This window comes from Lotus japonicus, chromosome 1, assembly GCF_012489685.1.
Source record: "Lotus japonicus ecotype B-129 chromosome 1, LjGifu_v1.2".
NCBI classification, from domain to species: domain Eukaryota; kingdom Viridiplantae; phylum Streptophyta; class Magnoliopsida; order Fabales; family Fabaceae; genus Lotus; species Lotus japonicus.
In genome coordinates, this window is record NC_080041.1 from 109,591,903 (window position 1) to 109,615,482 (window position 23,580).

The following is a 23,580-nucleotide window of genomic DNA, read 5'->3' on the forward strand; positions in this document are numbered from 1 at the left end:
TGTTTGATTCTTTGGTTTCAAGTTAATTGTTTTTTTAAGGTCAAAAAGTTAAAACTTAAAAGTTTATCTACTATTTGGCTTAATTCCAGTTTGGGTCCCCGATGTTTCACAAATGTGCATTTTGCATCTCGTGTTTAAAATGTGCGGTCAAGCTCCCTGATGTATCTAAACCGTGAGATCGATGCACTTCCGTCTATATGCGTTTGGTTCCGTCTATTGACTAAACGGAGCTGCCTTCCAAAATCAAATGTCGTTTGTGTACAGAACACTTCTATTTGCACCACCCTCACTTTTTTCTTCTATTTACACCCCTTTTCTTCTATTCTCAGCACTGGATGTCGCTCTCCCCCTCTCCATCCTTTCATCCTCGCTCTAGATCTGATGGTTTTAGCACTTGCACTCTCGATCCCTTCGTTTCTCAAAAATCTTTCACTTTATCTATGATGGCTTTTCCCTATCCATACCACACGAAGCCCCATCTTCGTCAACCCCCAAACCCATATTAAACCCCACCAAGATCCATATCAGAGAAGAAAGGCGGTGGCTTGAGTGAGAGAGGGGAAAATTAGAGAACAAACTGTGGAATCTGTCTTCGAATATGCCTCCTCCGCACCCACCAACGTAGCCTTCACTCTTCTCCTCATAGATCTAAACGGCTTCATCTCTCTCGCCGGAGCTTCCTGGATCCAGATACATCAACACGGTTTGGATTGGAAGGTTGATAGTGAAGATGGAGAAACACGATGCAGTTTCTTAATTTAGTTGATTTTATTTTTTATTTTATAGTTTTATATCTTTTTTGTTTTTTTTTTAATTTCATTGTTTTATATCTTTTCTGCTTTTGTTTTTAATTTCATTCTCTTATTTCTTTTATATTTTTATGTTTTGATTTTTTTATGTGATAAAAAGGGTGCAAATAGCAAATAAGTATTAAAGTGGTGTCAATAGTAGGCCACATCAGCAAGTTCTGTTTAATGAAAGCAGCTTCCTTTGGTCAACAGATGTAACCAAACAAATATAGACGGAAGGGCATCGATCTCACGGTTTAGATAGACCAGGAAGCTAGACCGCACATTTTAAACACGAAGGATGCAGAACGCACATTTGTGAAACATCAGGGGCCCAAACTGGAATTAAGTCTACTATTTTTTATTTTTTGGTATATAATTTGGCTTAATTGCACTTTTCGTCCCTGATCTTAAGCCCTTGTGCAATTTTGATCCACTTTGTTTAAAAGGAGCAATTTTAGTACACTAAAGATTAAGATGTGACAATTAGGTCCTTCTGTTAGTTCTCTGTCAAATTCAAACGGAATATTCTGATCTAGTTACACCATCATAAATGACACATCAGAAAATAAAAAAATAAGAAAAATAATTTAAAAATCTAATTATCCCTAAAATCACTCTTGTATCATCTTCACCTTATCATCACGTTAAAAAGAAACTTCACCTTATCATCTTCATTATTCATCTTTCATTTGAAATCAAAACCCAAACATGAAATTGAAATCACCCTCTTCAGTTCAATGCATGAAATTTTTAACGCTCTTCATCTACCCTTTCATCCTCAACCTCCTCCCCCTTCATCTCTTTCCTCTGACAACCACAAAACACAGGAGGATTTGAAACCCACAAAACCTGGGAGCCACTGCGCCATCCTCCTCATCTCCATCTGTTGCCACCGCGTGTCCGCCATCTTTGAAAGCTCCCCCATCCAAACTCAAGCCCAGATCCACAGATCTGCGCCACCCCCTTACCTCCACAAATTCGGTACAGAAGATGGGTGTTGTGATGGGTTCAATGGAGATTGGGGGTTTTGTTGTTACCTCCACTCTCTGCTGAAGAAGATGGGGGTTTTGTTGTTGCCTCCACTCTCTGCTTAGGGTTTTCATCTGGATAGTAAAGCTTCAATATTGCTTCAATCCCTGCTTAGGATCTTCAAACTTGGACAATAGAGCGCTGGTTTCGAGTTTTTGGTTATGGATTCGCGTTTTTTGCTTCTGAATTCATCCCACAGATCCCACTCATTTTGGTTCTGGGCAGTGAGAGGGTGAAGGTTGAAGAAGAAGAAGAAAATGATCAGATGGATGGAGGTTGAAGAAGAAGAAGAAGAGAGTAGTGGTGAACGGGATGCCGTGAAGGAGGAGAAAGAAGAAGAATGAAGATGAAAATTAAAGAAGAAAAAGAAAAGGAAAATTAAAAGAAAAGGAATAAGAATTGGAGATAATTTATTTTTAAAAGAAAAGTATCTGAGATGGCATCCTAGTGGCACATACTGTGAGGTCCACGTCATTAATGAGGTCCACATAGATAACGTCTGTTAGCAATTTGACGGAAGGACCTAATTGTCACATTTTGATCTTTAATGTGCCAAAATTGCTCGTTTTAAATAAAGGGGATCAAAATTGCACAAGAGCCTAAGATAAGGGATGAAAAGTGCAATTAAGCCATATAATTTTTATTTTTTTGATAGGCAATAATTTTATATTGAAAAGAAGTACAATGGTACTTCAACCCAATACAAAAAGTGATAAAAGGAAAGAGAATAAACACGGGGGATGCAGAACGCACATTTGTGAAACATCAGGGGCCCAAACTGAAATTAAGCCTACTATTTTTTATTTTTTGGTATATATGATTATATATACATTTATATATTTAATAGTCAACAGTTCGGCCACTGTTTAACCCCGATCTGACCTGTCAACCATATACACTCCATTTCCATTCATTTTAATTTTTATCGCTCTTCTTTTATCATATATGACATCTCATACTTTTTTTCTCTAACTTTTTATTTTCTTTCTATCTCTCTCATCCTTCCACTATCTGAAAACAACATTATTCAATAATTTTAGACCAGAATCTTGATTTTGGTAAAGCTTAAAAAAGTTCACATTCCCCGGAGTGAATTTTTAATTTAAAATGTTTTATTCTCTTTCATTAAAAAGAATTATTCAAATAATATATTTTATAAATGTTATTATTTCAAATAATATATTTTATAAATGTTATTATTTCAAATGATACTGTTTTATAAATTAGATTTTTTTTTTCTTGTAGCAGGGTGGCTATCCCAAGCTTGTGGTACTTTTTTTCCTTACTGGGGTTTTTCCCACTGGGTTTACCCAGTAAGGTTTTAATGAGACTCTTGTTTGGGATTTAGTTATCAACCAAACACTTTTTTAAAAGATGTCTGGGAATAACATTCACATCATAATATCCCCGGGAATCCACTTACCCGGGCATGATTTTTGATAACTTGTAACAAACGCCCTGTTAAGTGCATGTATATCATTCTATCATATCACTTAGTTTATTGTAGGCTCGTCTACTTTTACTTCTAATTTCTATATTAGTATGTAGACATACAACTTAGCTTTCTTTATTTAGATTTTTGTTCCCTTGTAAGATAAAATCAAGGCATGTTTTTTGTTTTTTTGGGTGAGGGAGGGGGATTGACCAATTTTTTCCACTACAGAGTTCGAAGTCTGAACATGATAGATGTCTTTCCAACTCTTTACCATGTGAGCTACATGAGATTGACAAATCAAGTCATACTATTATCTATGTTATGACTCATACTTTTCATGATCTAGCTCATAGTCATTTGGCCACCATTGGACATAATCCACATCCTCAATTGATCCGAACATGTCAACTCAACCTGAACCACAGACCAAGAAAAAGGTCGACTTGGCCTAAGACCACAACTCGAACTACACTTCACCAACTCCATGAACCGGAACGACGAAGAGGAGCAACCGAGCAAGTATATATGTCAACAACTCAACGATATGGAGGAGTGAGCAAACCACTAGCTCAACGACAAAGCATGATGGAAGACGATAATCGTACCGCTAACACTACAATCTTGCTGAGCTAAGCCAACACAATCTTTATCACTATCTGCATCAATATATCATTTGATTTGATAGTGGTTACAACCCATTATACCCACTCTATTTAATTTTATTTAATAAATACAAATTAGAATCTCATATGAAGTCCATTTTCATTGTAACTAACCACTGTTGGGTATTAATAAATAAAATTTAATTAAAAACGACTAAACATAATTTTTGGACGAACTCACATTAGACTTATTCAATAATGAGTTTGCATGTTCAAAAAAAAAAAAAAAAATAATGAGTTTGCATTTCCATGGACTGAACCAGAAAAAATGGATGTGGGAGGTGAAAATGTAATTCATGTAGGTAGCATAAGCTTGACCAAAAATGTAGGTAGCATAAGTTTGACCAAAAATCAAAAGTTCTCTTTTTTCTTTGCTCTTGTTATAAAAAAAATAGTACAAAAAAATGATTTAAAGGGGCAAATACTACATTTGCCTCAGGGAGGGATTGCCCATTTTCGCGTAGGGAGCAATTGCCTCATTTTCGATACACTTGGCCGTCCTTGCATTTTTTTTTATGATGGTCCATGCATACCTCTAACGTAGTACAAAACATAGGCTTAATAAATTTAGTTTGAAATTTAAGACGACATAGTGACCACAAATACATGTCCAGGATCAATTAAAAATTACTCCTAGTTACGTTCTTTAACAACTGTCACCTTAAGTTGTGACACATATATTAAGAAATAACATTTATTATTTTTATTTTATTAAAATTGTTATCTAACTTCTTAATATACCATTTATCTATTATTAATTATAATATTTTAATGTTCCTACCACAGTACCACCATTAAGTTAATGATATAATTTGTAAAACATAATAATTGCTCTCTTGAATTTGTGAAAGTAAAAAAATATATATAAATAAGAAAAAAAAATCAAAATAGTAATAGATATATAGGAAAGTCATCCAACCACATAATACGTACAATGCTCATTACAGTCCTCCTCGTCCCTGACTTCACTACAAGAGATGAGTTAATTCGCAGCGACTTTTTCGCAACAACATTTTAATTGTTACTAAAAGTAGGTATATGGCAACAACATTTTCATTTTGTTGGCAAAAGTAATTTTTTTCCCGACAACACTAAAGTCGTTGCGAAAAATGCACTTATCCCAGCAACTTTAGTTGTCGTTGGGAAATAACATATTATTCGCAGCGACTTTTTCGCAACAACATTTAATTGTTACTAAAAGTAGCCATATGGCAGCAACATTTCCATTTTGTTGGCAAAAGTAATTTTTCTCCCGACAAAACTAAAGCCGTTGCGAAAAATGTACTTGTCCCAGCAACTTTAGTTGTCGTTGGGAAATAACATATCATTCACAACGACTTTTTCGTAACATCATTTTAATTGTTACTAAAAATAGGTATATGGCAGCAACATTTTCATGTTGTTGGCAAAAGTAATTTTTCCCCGACAATACTAATGTCGTTACGAAAAATGTACTTGTCCCAACAACTTTAGTTGTCGTTGGGAAATAATATATTATTCACAGCGACTTTTTCACAACAACTATTATTGTCGCTGCGAAAAGGTGGACATATATGCCAACGAATTCGTTAGTTGCTGGGAAAATATGTTTTTCCCAAGATAACTGTTGTCGCTGCGAAAGGATATGCATATCACAACAACTTGAAATGTTGTTGTTAAACAACCATTTAATTTCATAAATAAAAATTGAGTTTGTTATTTATTTGCATTAAAAAATTCTATTTAATATCAAATTTGAATTCAAAATATGAATATCATAATTTATTTGGTGTGAACATCTTATTTTACCTTACCTTTTTCTTTTCTTTTATTGTTAATTTATTAATTCTAAAAACTCAAAAAATCAAAATTCGAAAATAATAAAATAGAAAATGTAAAAAAAAGTCAAATTATGAAATAATTTAAAAAATCAGAAAGCTAAAAAATATGATTAAAAATAATAATTATTGTGCCCGTATGATAGCTCAAGTGGTAGGAGTTGGAGGACATATGAGTTGGGTAGGGGGAGATCTCGGGATCAAATCCTGGCAGGCGCAGTTTATCTTTCCGTTGTAACAAAAAAAATTACTAGAAAATAATAAAAGATTCTAAAAAATAATAATCAGATTAAAATTTGATAATTAACTGAATCTTGATAGATCTAGATAAATGTGATCGTGTTTCACCTAAAATTTAAAAATAAATCAAATTTTATCTGAAAATTTGAAAATAAATTAAAATCTTATCATATTAGGGAACAACCAAACCTAGGAGAATGATTATAAATAAATGAGCATTGATAGTGAAAAGACACATTCAGTGGAAAGTGGAAGAGCAATTGATCATCCCTTATGAGAGTTGGGGTTCCATCTTTGAACCTCAATTCAATAGAGTGTGAGAGCAACTGAGGGTAAGACAGTGAGAAATAGCTACGGAAGTTATCCGCTATTCAGAAGCTTCAAAGAAGATTGTTTGTTGTGTTTCAACCAAGTAAGCACTCATGCTCTCTTTATTTTTGTTTTGTGCTGTGAATTGATGTCATAAATTATAAATGCATATGATTTCGTGCCATTTTCATTATAATTTTAAATTGATTTGTATGCCTTCCAAATTTAATGCAGTCTAAATTTAAACTAGATTAATATATTTAAATTATCTCCTATTTATTTGATGTTTTAAGTTGGGCATTAATTAGGTTATTTGATTAAAAAATAAAATAAGGGTAAATTAAAAATAAAATAAGGGTAAATTACTAATTTTGTGGGTCCTTTAAAGGGGGGGGAGGGGGCGGAGGAGAATACAAACCAGAAAACAAAGAGAAACAAACACTATTTTTTTAGATAAGCCTTTAAAAATTATAAGATAAGTATAAATTTAGAAAAAAGAAGTACAAGTTTATTTTAAGAAGAAAAAGTCACGTGAGACTTCATTAGAAAATAAGGTTTTTTTTTTGGTACAACATTAGAAAATAAGATAAGCCTTTAGATTTTATTTTGGATTTTAGATAAGCCTTTAGATTAATAAGATAGGCTAACTGTAAGATGTAACAAACACTATTTTTTTTAAAAAAAATAGCACTAAAAATAATACTAAAAAATAACAAAGAGAAACAAACACTATTTTTTTAGATAAGCCTTTAAAAAATATAAGATAAGTATAAATTTTGAAAAAGAAGTATAAATTTATTTTAAAAAGAAAAAGTCACGTGAGACTTCATTAGAAAATAAGGTTTTTTTTTTGGTACAACATTAGAAAATAAGAAAAGCCTTTAGATTTTATTTTGGATTTTAGATAAGCATTTGGATTATAAGATAGGCTAATTTTAAGATATAACAAACACTATTTTATTTTATAAAAAATAGCACTAAAAATAATACTAAAAAAATCATAGACCACGTTTGCTGGTCTTTATCTTTGTCCCTTTATTTGGTATTGGTAATCCTATTTTATAGTATAATTTTTGTTTTTACTTGTGTCTATTTTAGATTCTGTTACTCTTAACTCAATCTCTTTTAGTTATTTTTTATTTATAATTTTATCTTACTTGTGAGAGTGTGTTCCCAAGACTATTTGTATCAATATACATATTTCTTCTTTAAAGAAAAATAAAACATTTAAGAAATAAAAAAACACAAAAAAAATATCATACTCCTTATAATAACATATTAACATATTATTTTGAAGTTAAGTTCATATACGAAACCCTAATTTCTCACTGTAACAAAAAAAATTCATTTGTTATAATTTTCTTTATAATATGTCTAATCCATTTTATTAACCAATACAACACATATTTTCTTTTAAATTTGTAGATACTGGGATCATGGATAAGCAGAATAGGGGATGGATAAAACTTAAGGACAGAACTTTGCCAGAGTACTTGAAAGGAATTGATGATTTTTTAAATTTTGCTTTCTCTGGATCGAAACCGAAAAGGTTCATTAGGTGCCCATGCTCTAAATGCAATAATTTTAATTATAAATCAAGAGATGATGTGATGCATGATTTACTAAAATGGGGATTTGAACCAAGTTATGAGCGTTGGGAGTATCATGGCGAAAGCTTAAGTGATGCATCATCTGATAATGACGCTGGCAACGATTGCGATGTTGATCTTGAAATAAGTGATAATTCTCAAACTTACTCCATGCTTCATGACATGCATCAATCACTTAACATGGATAGAGGTAATGTGTTTGATAATCCTGGGCCTAGCAGTATGAATGAGGAGCCTAATAAGGATGCTAAAAGGTTTTATGGATTGTTGAAAGATGCTGAGCAAAAACTTTATCCTGGTTGTCAAAAATTCTCCAAATTATCTTTTATTATGCGCCTTTTTCAAATGAAGTGTGTTTATGGATGGAGCAATAATTCATTTGATTCACTAATAAAACTACTCGTTGAAGCTTTAGCTGAAGGAAATGTTCTTCCCAACTCTATGTATGAGATTCAGAAGACTATTAGAGATCTTGGACTTGATTATGTCAAGATAGATGCTTGTGTCAATGATTGCATTCTGTTTAGAGGAGAAGAATATGAAAATCTGGATAAATGTCCAAAATGTGGGGAAAGTAGGTGGCAAGAAAATAAGAAGAAGAATGTTGTCCCCAATAAGGTAGTTCGATACTTCCCTATAAAACCAAGACTACAAAGATTATTTATGTCAAAACAAATTGCAGATGATATGAAATGGCATAAGAATAAAAGAGTTGATGATGGAGTTATGAGGCACCCGGCTGACTCATTAGCATGGAAACGTTTTGATGATAACCATGAACTTTTTGCTTCAGATCCTCGTAATGTAAGACTTGGCTTAGCATCTGATGGTTTCAACCCATTTGGTATTATGAGCACCAACTATAGTGTGTGGCCAGTTGTTTTAATTCCTTATAACTTGCCTCCTTGGTTGTGCATGAAACAACCAAATTTCATTTTAACTTTGCTTATTCCAGGCCCAAAAGGTCCTGGGATAGATATTGATGTTTATCTTCAGCCGCTAATTGATGACTTAAAAGATTTGTGGGATGAAGGTATTGAAACTTATGATGCATCATCGAGACAAAATTTTCAATTGCATGCAGCCTTATTGTGGACAATCAATGACTTTCCGGCTTATGCCATGCTATCTGGATGGAGCACTAAAGGAAAACTAGCTTGCCCTTGTTGTCATTCCGAAACCAGCTCTTGTCGTTTGAAATATGGTCACAAGCAATGCTACATGGGCCATCGTAGATTCTTACCTACTCAACACCCTTGGCGTATGAAAAAGAGCCCTTTTGATAACACACGAGAGTTAAGGATTGCACCTGAACCATTAACTGGAGATCAAGTGATTGCACAACTGGAGAGTCTTGAGCTGCTACCATTTGGAAAAGCTACAAGAAAAAGAAAAAGAACTACAAACGTAAATCATAATTGGAAGAAGAAAAGTATCTTTTTTGAATTACCTTATTGGAGAACAAATTTATTGAGGCATAACATAGATGTGATGCACGTGGAGAAAAATATTTGTGAAAGTGTTATTGGGACGTTGTTGGATCTAGAAGGCAAAATAAAAGATACAATAAAGTCTAGATTAGATTTGCAACGTATGGGACTCAAGAAGCAGCTTCATCCTATAAAGGTTGGGGATAAATATATGATTCCACCAGCACGTTACACGATGTCAAAGGAAGAAAAGATTAATTTTTGTCGTATCTTGAAGGATGTGAGGTTTCCTGATGCATATGCCTCAAATATAGGTCGTTGCGTAAATATAAATGAACTCAAGATTTCAGGACTTAAAAGTCATGATTATCATGTTATACTTGAGAGACTTCTTCCCCTTGCCATAAGAGGATTGCTTCCCAAGGATGCTTGTGATCCTTTGATTGAGTTGTCTTTATTCTTTGGTGATTTATGCTCTAAAGAGTTAGAATTAAATGAGCTGGATCGTTTACAGAATTAAATTGCAGTGACACTTTGTAAGCTGGAGCGAATCTTCCCACCGTCATTTTTTGATGTTATGGTTCATCTATCAATTCACTTGGCAAATGAAGCAAAAACTGGAGGTCCTGTTCAATATAGATGGATGTATCCTATTGAAAGGTTAGTTTAAATATTTTTGATATATAAATTCAAATATTTTAATTCTCAAATTTTTATATGTAATTTTTTTTGTTTATGGTTAGATTTTTGCGCGTTCTAAAGAGTTATGTGCGCAACAAAGCACGGCCAGAAGGTTCCATAGCAGAAGGCTATGTGTCTGAAGAGTGTATGACATTTTGTGCTCGATATTTGACCGACATGGATTCTAGATTAAATCGGCCAGATAGATATATGGACTATGCAAGTAATGAATCTGTTGGTTTGTCAGTGTTCAAAAGCAATGGTCGATCTATTGGAGGAGGTTCGTGGGAATGTATAAACTCTTCTGAACTTCAACAAGCTCATTTTTACATATTACAAAATTGTGAAGAAGTCAGACCTTGGATTGAGTAAGTGTCATCAGTCTAACTTTTATTCTTATTAGTAGTGACTATAATATATCTGAATTTCTAATTATTGTATATTCATAACAATTTTCAGAGAGCACATGACGAAGATAAAAAATGAAAGTCATAGAAACATAGAAAAGAGGCACAAGGAGCAATTCCCCAAATGGTTTGAAAATGAGGTAATAAGATGGATGTTTAACTTATACCTAAAGTTGTCGATAGAATTTTATATACTGTGATAATCATTTATATTTAGTTTTATATGGTATGATGGTTTTAACAAAACTTAAATGTAGGTTTTGCGATTACAACAATTGGGTGATGAGAGGATTAGTAAACAACTAGAAATATTATCAAAAGGGCCGGACTTTCGAGTGTTCAACCACAAAGGATACATTCTAAATGGCTTCAAGTTTCGTACAAAAGATGCTGAGAAACACCTAAAAACCCAAAACAGTGGTGTGATAGTGAAAGGGGATGAGTTAACCGGACATGTTGATTTTTATGGTGTGGTTAGAAAGATCACTGAAATAAGATATTTGAATAGCAACTTTGCTATACTATTTGAATGTGATTGGTTTGAGGCTCCTTCCGAAGGCCGAAATCAGGGCATGGGATATAGGAGAGATGAATATGGATTTATTAGTATAGATATGACAAAGTTATATTACAAAAGTGATCCATATATCTTGGCCTCTCAAGCTGGTTTGGTTTATTATGTAAAATACAGTGACAAGGAAAATTGGTATACGGTTGTTAAAGTCAAGCCAAGACATGTCTTTGACTTGCCAAATGTTGAAGTTGACGATGACTTGGAAGCATATCAACTAAATGAGTTGGGTGATACACATGGACAACTGAAAACACCATCAGTAAACCAAGATGAAGTTGTTTTAAATGAGGATGATGATGCACCATTAGTAAATCAAGACGATGAGGTTTTAAATAGGCATGATGTTGCAGGTCTATGCTTGGATGAAAGTATTATTGACAAGGAAGAAGAACAAAAAGAATTGGATGATGCAAGTGACTCAGATAGTGATGAAGAAGAATCTCATGCAAGCGAATATGATTTGTCTGAGAAAGAAGATTCTGACACAGAATAAAAGATACATTTTGGCCCTGAATTTTTTATTAGTTTTTGGTAAAGTTTAGAAGAAATATGTAAAATACCTATTTTTTATATTTTGTTGAATTTTAACACAAGTATTTATCCTTATAATTTCACATTAAATAGTGTCTGAGTTAATTAATTAATTTTAATCTTGACATATTTTATTTTTGACTTTTATTGACGTAAAATCTCTTTTTTCTCCGGTCAAAATCCTTAGAGACTGCGAGATCTCTGCTTTGTCTCCGGGTGGGGGCTGATTATGGCTTTGATATTCAGATTTGGGAGGTTGATGATGATTGGTTTTCATTGTACGCTACCACCATTTCTGATTGAGATTTCAATGTACCACCTTTCTTTTCAAAGTACACCTTTATACGTGAATTAATTTGATCTCAAAATTTATATCAGAATAACTCACAATTTTGAAATCGCAAAAAAAAATTGATAAACATAAAAAATTCATAAATGATTTCAAAATATATGAAGATTAGAAAAAAAAAATACAATTAGATAAATGATTTTAATCTACATCAACAATTGAAACTACTTTTCTATACCCAAGAGGGGTAGCTCAGTTGGCAACGCAGGTTGAGTGTATGGGAAGAACTTTCGGGTTCGATCCCCACGCAATACACTATGGGGAGGGTTGATGAACCTTAACTATGACTAAATCTCAAATTTGGCGACATCCAAAGTGTGACCGGGTAACGAATGTTTATAAACACTACTTTTTTATGCTATCTTTTACGTTAGTTTTATGTATTATTTGAAACAATCATATACTTTATTTTGTATTTGAATAGTAAATGCAATTGAAAAAAAATCAGTTTAAAGATTTTATTATATTTTATTAATAAATCTATCAATTACTTGATTAAGAACTATTATATTATTTTCAATGAACTTTATAAAGCATTTAATTTTATTTATTTTTCTTTAAAAAATTTATTTTCTTTTGAAATTATATCTATCAGTAACAGATTTTTTAAATTCTATTTATCAGCAACATATCTGAAATTCGTTCAAAAATTAAAGCAACAGATTTGAAATTCAAGCTTTTATGAAATTTCTAGAAGCAAATATTTACTAATTTTTTTGGCGCTACTTTTTAGCGCTCAATTTTTTACTTTCCCATTTTTGAGAAACTGTCTACAAGCACTAAACACGTATCTCATCATCTCCCTCATCGTGAATGGGTTTTTTTTCCTGGTTATGTTCAGAAGTTCTAAAATCACTCATATCATGAAGGAGTTTCACTTATTTCTCATACCAGCTCTTTGTTCCTAATCTCCCCATCGCTGCGTGTTTGTTTCTGAACGAAAGGGTTTTCTTTTGAAGCTGTGTTGCAAGCTATAGACTCTGTGTCTCCACAACAATAGAGGTCAGTAATTTTTAATTGTATGCTTTTGGGTGGCTATGTTATGTTTGCGGTTTCTCTTGTCCTGCGCCAACCTGCCCTATCTTGTTTGTTGTTCGCCTTTGTGTTCCTAAATTATATGCCTAATATGTTTCATCAGTCATATGGAGAAGTACATGAATTTGTCAGTTTTTTAATTGAAGAGAGCCACGAATTTGTGAGTGGGAACTGGGATGAAAAAAGGTGAGAAAGGAGATGGAGAGTTGCAGTCTGCCATGTCGCTACCCTAGGTCAAGCCGTCAAGCACACACGCACCAGCCACCGCCCACCAGTTCACCACCGTCCACCGGCCAAGCGGCCACCACCACCAGCCTCACCTATTTCTCTCGTAGTCTCTGTCTCACTCTCTTATGCGATTCATGCCCTTATGAGTGATGCCCTGGTTTTGAATTTTTCTTGCTCTCTCAGTCTTATGCAATTCATGCCCTGATGCCCTGGATTTGAATTTCCCTTGCTCTCTCTTATGTTTATGCAAAACGTGATCATTTTTCAGAAACAAAAGAAAGCAATTTTGAATTTTTGATGCTCTCACTACAGGAAGATGTCTGTATGAGGTGAGGGGGGATTTTAGTATCCCTGTACCTCAGGTTTGGTTCTCTGAGTTGTGAAATTTTGGCTTCTATTTGCTGTGTGCCAGGTGGTTTGGTGGTGTTGTTCCTTTGTGCGGTGCAGACTATTGAGCTTTCCTATCCCCATTGATAATCTTGGGGTTTTTGGTGGTAACTTGAGAATTTTGGGGGCTGTATTCTTTTGATCAATCTCTGATTTGGGGTTTTTTTCTGCTTCAATATCATTGGTGACCTTGTGCTAACATTGGAGAACTGTTGATTCGATTAAAGGTTACTAGCAGAAAATCCAACAACACAATACTGTTTTCAATAGGTGAAGAGGATTTTGTGGACTTCATTCTTAGGCGTATTCTGGTTGTGGCTTTGTGGGTTGCTTTATGCTTTTTGTGCAAGTTTTAATCTTGGCTATATATGCATGTCATTGGGGTTGGACTATGGTAGGATTTTGTTGGACTTCATTCTTACTGCCTGGGTTGATTGTTGAGGAGTAAATGGTTTAACTTATGTGGGAGGGTTTTTCCAATCTATTACTGCAAATCAATAAAAATTTTCTGTTGTCAAAAATAAAAATAAAAATGATTCATTGGCTTTTATGTAGTCTTTGCATTAGGTGGTCTCTCTTCTCTGATTTGTTGGCTATATGTGACTTGCTCTTTGCCCCTAGTCGTTTTAATGCCCAAGTAGGTTTGCTTTTTAGTTCACTTATTTAATATGCATATTTTTCTTTTATTTAGAAATGGCACCCCCAACTCAGGTAATGGATTCAACACATCCAAATTCTTCAAATGCTACTATGAGTCAACAACAAGGAGGTACTATAATTTTCTTTTCTTCAAAGTTTTTTTATTTTAATTTTATTTTCATTATAATATTTTTTATGTTCTTATCTTAAACTCTTATATTATGTTAGTGATAACTTTCTTTCCCCATTATTTGTGAAAATTCAATAGAGGGTTCAAGAACAAAAAAAGCTGGAAGAGGAAAAACAACTGGAACAAGTGTTACAAAAAAGAAAATGAAGAGTGCTACTGGAAAATTGCCCCTTTGTATTCCTCTTGACAAGATCGTGGCGGTTGGACCAGGAGCTCCAGATTTTGTTACTGAAATTTCTGTGCTTGTAAAAAAAAAGGCTCCTTTTAATGTCAAAGGGTGGAAAAAAGTTCCTGACACGGCAAAAGATCATATACTATCACAAGTTTTTGTAAATATCATTATTTAATTTATTTTTCTGTTTTCTTTTGTGTTAATACAATACTTACAATATATTTCATGTAATTGTTGGGTGCAGGATACTTTTGATATTGATCAAACGGAGCATAACAAAGAGGTTATTCTTAATACAGCAAAAAGACTCTATGGAAGCCATAGAGGTAAACTTCATGAACACTTTAAAAAGTATGAAACAAATGAGATGGCTTTGGAACATAAGCCTGATGAGATAAGTGAGGAAGATTGGGAGCACTTGGTAGATAAGTTTTCAAGTCCTACCTATAAGGTATGTTGGTATCATATTTATTGCAAATATAACTATAAGGTAGAAGTTGATAAAGCCATAAAGAAGTAGTTATTTATATTGGAGGGAAAAAAGAAAAAAGAAAAACCTACACTGCCCCCATACAGTCTTGTGGAACTTCACTACTGCTGACTGACAAGATTGATTTTGAGTATATTCTATTTTCTTTTTGAATATAGAAGTTCCTAATGCAAATATTATAAGTTAACTCAGCAACTGTACTATGCCTAATTTGGACTCCGATATAGAGTTTTCTTTAACGTATAACACTTCTACGTCTCTCATCTAAAAAAAAAGTTACTACAATAATTATACTTGTATTTTTTTCAGGAAATGAGTGCCAGGAACAAAGCAAATAAATCAAAACAAGTTATCAACCATAGATGTGGAAGGAAGTCATTTCAAGCTGTTAGCTATGATGCGGTAATACCAAAAACACTAAACTGTTTGAATATAAGTTGCTCATTGAATTAATAATTTATAGTGATTATTCTCTATGGCTATGAAAAAAAATTCAGAGAGATCCTGAAACTCAAAAGGAGCCCAATTATCAAGATTTATGGAGAATGACTCATACAAACAACAATGGAGAATGGGTAAATGAGGCTTCTAGGGAAGTTCATGTAAGACACTATTTATATGATTTATTATATAAATTCTTATTATGACTAGTTTCATGTGTGATGTTTTCTTTTAGCAAGCGTGCATGTTGTAGATGCATTGTAAGTTCAATCTCATCAATTTCATTTTTTAATCTTTTAATTATACTATGGTTTTACTTTTTATCTTTAATAGATGAAGGTTCAAGAAACTTCCATGAAGATGTTAGAACAAGCAGATGAGGAGGCTGAGAAAGATCCAATTATCAATGGTGCTTTTAAATCAGTTTTAGGGGAACGTTCATTTTATTGTCGTGGTCTTGGTGCTGGAATTCAACCAACAAAAGGAAAATCTACTGCAGCTTTACATGGACAATTAGTGAGCGAGCGAGAAAAGCGTCAGGGCATGGAAATGAAACTGGTAGAAGTTGAGACTCAACTTCAAGAAGAGCGTAGCAAGAGAGAAGAAATGGTTGCGCGCATTGAAGATAGTCAAAGGCAACTTGAAGAAAGGGAAAAACAATTTGAAGAAAAAGTAGAAAAGCAACTTGAGGAAAGAATGGAAAAGAAACTTGAGGAAAGGATGGCAGCCTTCTTTTTTAGATTCCACTCGGTAAGTAAGAATATCATTTAAGTGTACAACATTATGATGAGTTACTAAATTTATTTTCTAAGTTCTACTATTTTGCAATGTTGAACTTTTTATAAGTTGATGTTTTGAATATTTAATAGGCTGGACAATCTTCATGAGGTTGAAACTACTGAGAACAGGGTTGCACACATGTAAGTTATAATTACTTTTCCTAAGTTCTAGCATGCATTTTGTCGTCTAAAAAAAGTATGCATTTCTATTTTGTGTCTTCTAGGTTCTGCCCAAGCTCTGTTTTGTTTTTATGGCGTGGTTCATGAGTTTGGTTTTGCTTCTATCTAGGACAGAGTTTGGGTTTTCTCTATCAAGCTTCTTACCTTATATGTGTGTTGCCCAACTTATTGTTTTGACCTGCTTTTGTTTTAGCTTCTTTAATTGACCTGTAGCTTTCTTCTTTGCTTTGGGATTGTTACCCCCCTTTTATTTTATTTTTCTATTTGCTGTATTGATATCTGTTAGGGGTAACATCCCTTCTCTATCAACATATCCTTTTGATTCTTAAAAAAAGTATTAAACTATGTCAAATTTCCTAATTCTTTGGCAGACCTTTTAGCAAAGGGGGGTGGACAAAATCTTGCCTTTGCTGGAGTTCACTCCTCAATATCATGACTTGGTGTTTAATTCAGTTGTTGTTCCTACTCCTTGCTGCCTATTTTTTCTGGTTTGCTCTATACTGTAGACATGCCCTCTCATATAGTGCTCCTCAGCTTGTGAAGCTTTCAAGACTGCACTATCTTCTTGCTTTACATCTGTCAATTTGTTTGGTTATCACGTTTTGTACATGCTATAGTGTTGTACTCCGTGCCTTGTGATTATGTTCTGTTAGTTGCATATGGCTTTAAAAATGGGCTGTAGTTTTTCTTTATAAACTAGAAATGGATTATGCTATTTAGGTCCTGTAAGAGGGGCTGGTTGTGAGGCTTGTTATGTTGTTAGCTGATCCTGTTTTATTCCCCCTTCTTTGATTGTATTATCATTTCTTTTTTCTAAAATACAATTTGATTGTGTTAACTGCAGGTCAATTGGTGGTATTTCAACAACTTTATGATGACGTGCTCAACAATTTTAGACAAGAAGTTGATGTTGTGGTTATTTTTAGATTATATATAGGCTATGTAAATGTTATTTATCTATGTCTTTTATGACTCATTAAGCTATGTAAATGTTATTTATCTTATGCAACTATACTATGTTTGCTTTGTTAGTACTTTTGGTATTAACAATTTGAATAGTTTGGTTAATGAAATTAGCAGGTGTGATTAATATTAATTTTTAAAATATTTTCACTAAAATGAAATTTAATATTACTAATAACTCAAATAATAGTTGTCAAATAGTATCATATCGCCACAACTCTCGTTATTGATAAAGATAACTTATGACAACAATTTTGTTGGTTGAGAAAAGTAACTCAATGCGACGATTTAATTGTTGGGAAAATATTTCTTATAGCAACAACTTTAGTCGTTGAGAAAAATATGTTATATAACGACTTTATTTGTTGAGAAAAATACTTTTTGCAATGACTTTATTTGTTGAGAAAAATTACTTTTCGCAACAACTTGATTTGTTGGGTAAAAAACCTTTTTGCAGCGACTTTAGTTGCTAAGACATGTTCAATATAGCAGCGACATAAGTGGTTCCAACAAATAGTTTACAGCATCAATAAAGTTTTTCTATTGCAGCGACAATAGTCGTTGCGAAAACATAAACAAATGGCAGCGACCACAAATATCGTTGCAAAACTTTTCGCATCGGGACTATTCGTGACGACATGCAACGACATTTTTATCGCTGCGAAAAGTACTTTTCCCAACAACTTACGGATTTTCGCAGCGAAAATTGTCGCTGCGAAAAACCTTTTATGTTGTAGTGCTTGCTCCTCCCCAACATCCAAATTAGCTTCCTCTTCCACCCTCCCGGTCTCCACAGCCATGGAATCATCCACATCCATATCAGTTCATTCATTCCCCTCATCCTCCACCATTTCATCTTCCACGTCCACGCCAGCCCCGTCCAACGGAGAGCCATCACGCGCCTCGGCCACCACTAGCATTTCACCGCCCTCACCGGACACAGCAGCCGCCGCCGCCGCCTCATCCATCATCGCATCGGCGACAACCACTTCAGCAGCAACCGCGGTCTCCTCGTCATTATTCTCTCCGGCGATCACTGGCTCAGCATTGGTGGAGAGGAGTGGAAGTTCATCAGAGTGTTGTTGATGGAGTGAAGGAGGAGATTCGTTGGGGGAAGGTTCTTCGTCTTCAACGTCCATTTGGGGGAATTGAAATCCCTAGGAATTGGAATTGAGAGATTGAATAATTAAATTGCAGTTACAGTTGAAGAGAAGAGAAAGGGTGGGGTGGGGTTTGGTGTGGTGCTTGCTTATGCCTTACAGTGCTCGTCTCTTCTCTTGTTTCGGTGTTGGGTGTGTAATGATGTCTCTACCAAAGAGAAAAGAGAAAAAACGAACCAAACTGCTATTCGTTCTCATTCAGTGCTGAGAATGACGAACAATGTTTGTTTGTTTGGTTTTGAAGGTTGTGCCCTAGTGTGGTCACTCGGCCTCAGACCACCCCACCTCTATTTTATGGGCCTTTTGGGCTTTCAACCAGAGAGATCCATTTTTCAGCCCATATTACACAAGCCTCCACAAAAAAAGTCCAAAAAGTTAGTTTCGAGGGTTAGGGTTTCCCAGGTTTGGCGTTGACGCATTTTGAGAAACGCTGGTAACACTCTCTTTATTAAGCTAAACACGGGTTTGACTGTGAGTACTTTATTAAGCTAAACATGAACTTGAAAATTTCATTCATAATCAAGAGGGACAGAGATCTCATTTTTTTTATGCATGGGCAGGGCTAGCCCCAAGGACTAGAGATCACATTTAATAGAGTGTATGGTGGACTTATAAATTATATAAATATATAGTCTAAATTATATTTTTGTCTCGGATTTATGACCTTTGTGTGATTTGACTCTCCAACCGTTAAACCGAGCCAGTTTAGTCCATGAATTTTTAATTCGTGACAATTGAGTCTCCATACGGAAATCTCATACGTGGTCATCATAAATGACGTGACACTGTTAATGAGGCGACTAGGTTGTGATAAGTGATATTTTTACGTATATTTGAATATCATTTTATGCACTTATTTAACTTGTGTCATTCAATTTATATCATTTTAACCCTTAATTATTTAGGTTAGTTTACCTTATACATTGTTATAATGTAACAAAATATTATATTATGGTTGGAGGTCTGCATGAAAAAAGATAATTTGTTAGTGCATAGTTATTGAACTCTAATAATATCCATGTAACTTTTTTTTTGTCTTTTGGCCACCGGTCTCCATGGGGGAAAGAGGCCTCACGTGACTAATATGGCTCAGGATACGGTAGTGATGTTCCTGACCACAAAGGTATTATTTTTTACCTCAGAGATGATCGAATCCGGATCAGGAGCCTAGGCGAAATCCCTTAAGGAAATGCACATTCACCACTTGTGTCACCCCTTATAGTTCATGTAACTTATATTTAATTAACTAGAGACCATAACAATTAATATTGTAATAATTACCATAATTCATAGAGCTAAACGAACTAGATCTCTACTATTAAAAAGTGAAATTAGATATCTACTACTAATAACTATAAGTCAAATAGCTTGTGTCAGTATTGTCCGATTAGCCTTTGCAATATGATCTACAAAATCATGAGAAAGGTCATTGCTAACAGACTGAAGGGACACTTGGACGCCCTGGCGTCCCCAAACCAATGAAAATTTATTCCGGGTCGGCAAAGCTCGAATAATGTCATCATTGCTCATGATGTTTTTCATTCTATGCGGTACCTTAAGAGGAGAAAAGGTTGGGTAGTTGTGAAGATTGACATGGAGAAAGCCTATGATCGAGCTAGTTGGGGTTTCTTGCGGGATACTCTGATTGATATTGGACTGTCCAACAAGTTCTGAAATCGAATCCTTAGTTGTGTGTCCTCTAGCTCCTTTCAGGTAATGTTCAATGGAGAGAAAACTAAGAGGTTTTATCCCACTCGGGTATGAGGCAGGGGGACCCTTTGTCACCATATCTTTTTGTCCTCTGTATGGAGATATTGGCTCATTCGATTCAGCATGAGGTAGATTGCTCCCGCTGGAAGCCGACTCGTTTGTTAAAGGAGGGCCCTCGATCACTCATATCTTCTTTGTAGACAATATAATTCTGTTTAAAGATGCCACGATTCATCAGATGAAAGTTATTCATAAGTGCTTGAGCGACTTTTGCAATGCTTCGGGTCAGAAGGTTAACTTTGAGAAGTCTAAAATGTTGGTGTCCCGAAATGTCCTCCACCAGTTGGCAAGGAGCCTGAGCCAAGTGACAGAGATATGCCTTACTTCTAACCTAGGGAAATACCTCGGGGACCCATTGATTCATAAGAGACCAACAAAAGAGACTTATCAATTTATTTTGGACATTACAAATAGGTGTCTTGCTTCTTGGAAAGCTAATTGTCTTAGTTTTGCAGGTAGAGTTACTCTTACCAAGTCAGTAATTCAAGCACTTCCTCCTTATTGTATGCAGACAATGCTTCTTCCTAAAGGTGTGTGTCACCAGTTGGAGAAATCGTAGAGGGGCTTCATTTGGAGTGTTGAGAATGCTGTCAGGAGGATGAGATAAGTGAGTTGGGGGTGGTTTGTTCACCTAAGAATCACGGGGGCCTCGGGTTGCGCAGAATGGAAGAATTCAACTGAGGGTTACTCATGAAAATTGGGTGGGGTTTGATTACGAACCTCAGGCTCTTTGGGTTCTGTTTATACGTGGAAAATGTGGGTGTGATTCGGGGACACTGTCGGTGGTTAATCGCAGGAAGTTTGAGTCGGAAGCCTAGAAAGGGATTAGAAGAACTTGGGGATCAGTTATGAAGGAAACCAAGTGGAGCATTGGGGATGGGCGTATAATTTTATTTTTGAAAGACAGGTGGTTGAAATCACGAGTAGAGCTCCAATAGATTTCTTGTGCTCCGGTTCCATATGAGGTTCTAGATACTACGGTGGGAGAGTGCATTACTCTTGGGGTTGGATGGAATATGACCCTGTTCGAGCCGTTTATTCCCCCAACAATGGCACATGTGGTTTTCTTGACTAGGGAACCAGATTATTCTCGAGGACCAGATCTCCCGGTCTGGGCATTCACCACTGATGGCTCGTTCTCGACAAAAACTGCCTACGATTTGCTTATGGGTGGGGATAAGAGGAACACGTCTGAAGCTATTTTTTAAACCTTTTGGAGGTTAAAGGTGCACAACGAGTCCAGTATTTTGTTTGGAAACTTTTGAATATGGGAATATTGACTAATGTTGAGAGGTGCAGCAGGGGAATCGAAACGTCACAACTTTGCCCCTTGTGCTTGACGATGCCGGAGACAGCGCTACATTTGCTCAGGGACTGTATACGCGTCCTTCCCTTTTAGCAAAGGCTCTAGCGTGGTGTGAATTCATTACGTTTTTTCACCCCTGGTTTCGAGATTGGCTTGCTTTAAATTTGCAGGTTGGCTCGGGAAGGAGACGAGTGTCTCATTAGCCTCAGACTTCCGCTACAACGATGTAGGCTTTATGGCGCTGAATGAAGTTGTGTTCTAGAATGTACCGTCGGATTGTCATCGAGTTTGAGTATACATGCTAGCGGCGGTGGTAGATGTTCACCATAGGGATGTGGCAATGATGACCATTCCCCTGCAAAACTCTGGTTTTGCAATTCTTCTCCTCTTGGCAGCAGCGCATATTCACTTGGCGACGGGAATTCTAGGGACGTACTAGTGGTGCAAACTTGAGGAAGGTTGGTTGAAGTTTAACACGAACGGTGCGGTTAAGGCGGACAAATCAGCGGGGTGTGGGGGAGTTCTTTGTGATAGGAACGGTTCTTGGATTACAGGTTTCTGCAGCAATCTGGGGACCTTGAGTCCACTTCACACCGAGCTTACAACCATTCGAACAACTGTTGAAATCGTGATTGATATTACTTTTCCTCTTGTCATTATAGAGGTTGATTTATTGGAAGCCATTAACCAAATTAATGTAGATGTGTTGACTAACAATGTGTTTGTTTCAGGTGAAAATAAATGGAAGGGAAAATGGCTAGAAAATACATTGCACATGTGTGTAGGAGAGCAAGGAAAATGAGTGGGGAAGGAGAACTGTACATCAATAGGGCTGTGTGAGGTTTCCCACCACCTTTGGCATGAAAACAAGAGAGAGAGTGGCCATTGTGTTAGATTACTTGTTTAGCCACAATAATATCTTGAACTAGTTTAAATTTTAAATTACACATCCAACATTGCATTTTTATTAATAGCACTCTAAACAGTAAAAATAATAATTTTGGGGAAAAATTAAAATAATCATAATTTATATTTAAATATTATATTTTTCTTAAAACAGATCATTGCCACAATTATATTATAATAAATCAATTAAAATTAAATTAATATTACTTTTCTAAATAAAGTATTCAAATATATAAGGGTAAATGGTAATATCTAATCTCTCTCATCTCATTCTTATAATTTTTTTATTACTTTTCCATTTGTTTTATCAAATCCAAACAACTTCAAAATCACTTCATTTTCCACTTATATTCTTTCCATTTATATTATTTTCACTTATATTTCTTCCACTCTTTTTCACTTCGACATCCAAACAGAGCATAAGGGCCCTTTCATGGAGATTGTTGAGGCTATCAGGAGTGGTATTAATTTCCATGGAGGCATGAGAGTTTGCTTTGTGTAGAGGGAAAGGGAGATGAACCGAGTTGTGAATTGGCTAGCAATTAAGTTCTGCTTTGGAGTTTCCGTTGGGCACCCATGTTGTCTTGTCCCTGTTTGGGGGATGCTACCGCTGGATGTCTTTGGACATGGATGAGGGCACCTCTTCTTGGCCTGTTGTAGCGCCTAGTGCCTAGTCTTTTCAGGGCTTAGCCCCGCCATGTAACCCAAAAAAAAGTCAATTTACTAAAAAATGCTACATTATGAACAATTTAAAAGCACTTTACGTTTCAATTCATTTTTAGGTAAGTTTTTTTTTTTAAATGTAATTAAGTTTGTTATTAAATAAATATTTTCAATTAAATAATTAACCATGTGTCCTCTTAATTAAATAAAATTATTTATTTCCATACTCCATAGAAGAAAGCAAACAATTGACTTTATATTGGCTTTATTTGATTTAATGTTTTTAACTAAAATATATTTGGTATAAAATTCAAATGATAAATTAATTAATTAATTTTAGACAAAAAAATTTAAAGAACCGATAGTTATTATTTGGTCCAGATTTCAGCCCATGCGAAATAACTTA

The 23,580-nt window shown here is 34.9% G+C and overlaps 2 protein-coding genes across 2 annotated transcripts; both read left to right on the plus strand.

Moving 5' to 3' along the window:
- Positions 1-7,719: 7,719 nt before the first annotated feature.
- LOC130718765 (uncharacterized) lies at positions 7,720-9,843 on the plus strand. Its single transcript, XM_057569393.1, has one exon. It carries the CDS (start codon positions 7,720-7,722, stop codon positions 9,841-9,843), a length of 2,124 nt encoding a protein of 707 aa, XP_057425376.1.
- Positions 9,844-15,508: 5,665 nt separating this feature from the next.
- LOC130732418 (uncharacterized) lies at positions 15,509-16,540 on the plus strand. The gene is made up of 2 exons (XM_057584470.1): positions 15,509-15,608; positions 15,781-16,540. Exons 1-2 carry the CDS (start codon positions 15,552-15,554, stop codon positions 16,216-16,218), a joined length of 495 nt encoding a protein of 164 aa, XP_057440453.1. The 5' UTR covers positions 15,509-15,551; the 3' UTR covers positions 16,219-16,540.
- Positions 16,541-23,580: the final 7,040 nt, after the last annotated feature.

Bases quoted from the DNA above. Each gene is read 5' to 3' on its own strand.
- LOC130718765 (XM_057569393.1), top strand. From the start codon at position 7,720: ATGGATAAGCAGAATAGGGGATGGATAAAACTTAAGGACAGAACTTTG.
- LOC130732418 (XM_057584470.1), top strand. From the start codon at position 15,552: ATGACTCATACAAACAACAATGGAGAATGGGTAAATGAGGCTTCTAGG. The intron at 15,609-15,780 runs GTAAGACACTAT...TATCTTTAATAG, and splicing joins AGGCTTCTAGGGAAGTTCAT to ATGAAGGTTCAAGAAACTTC.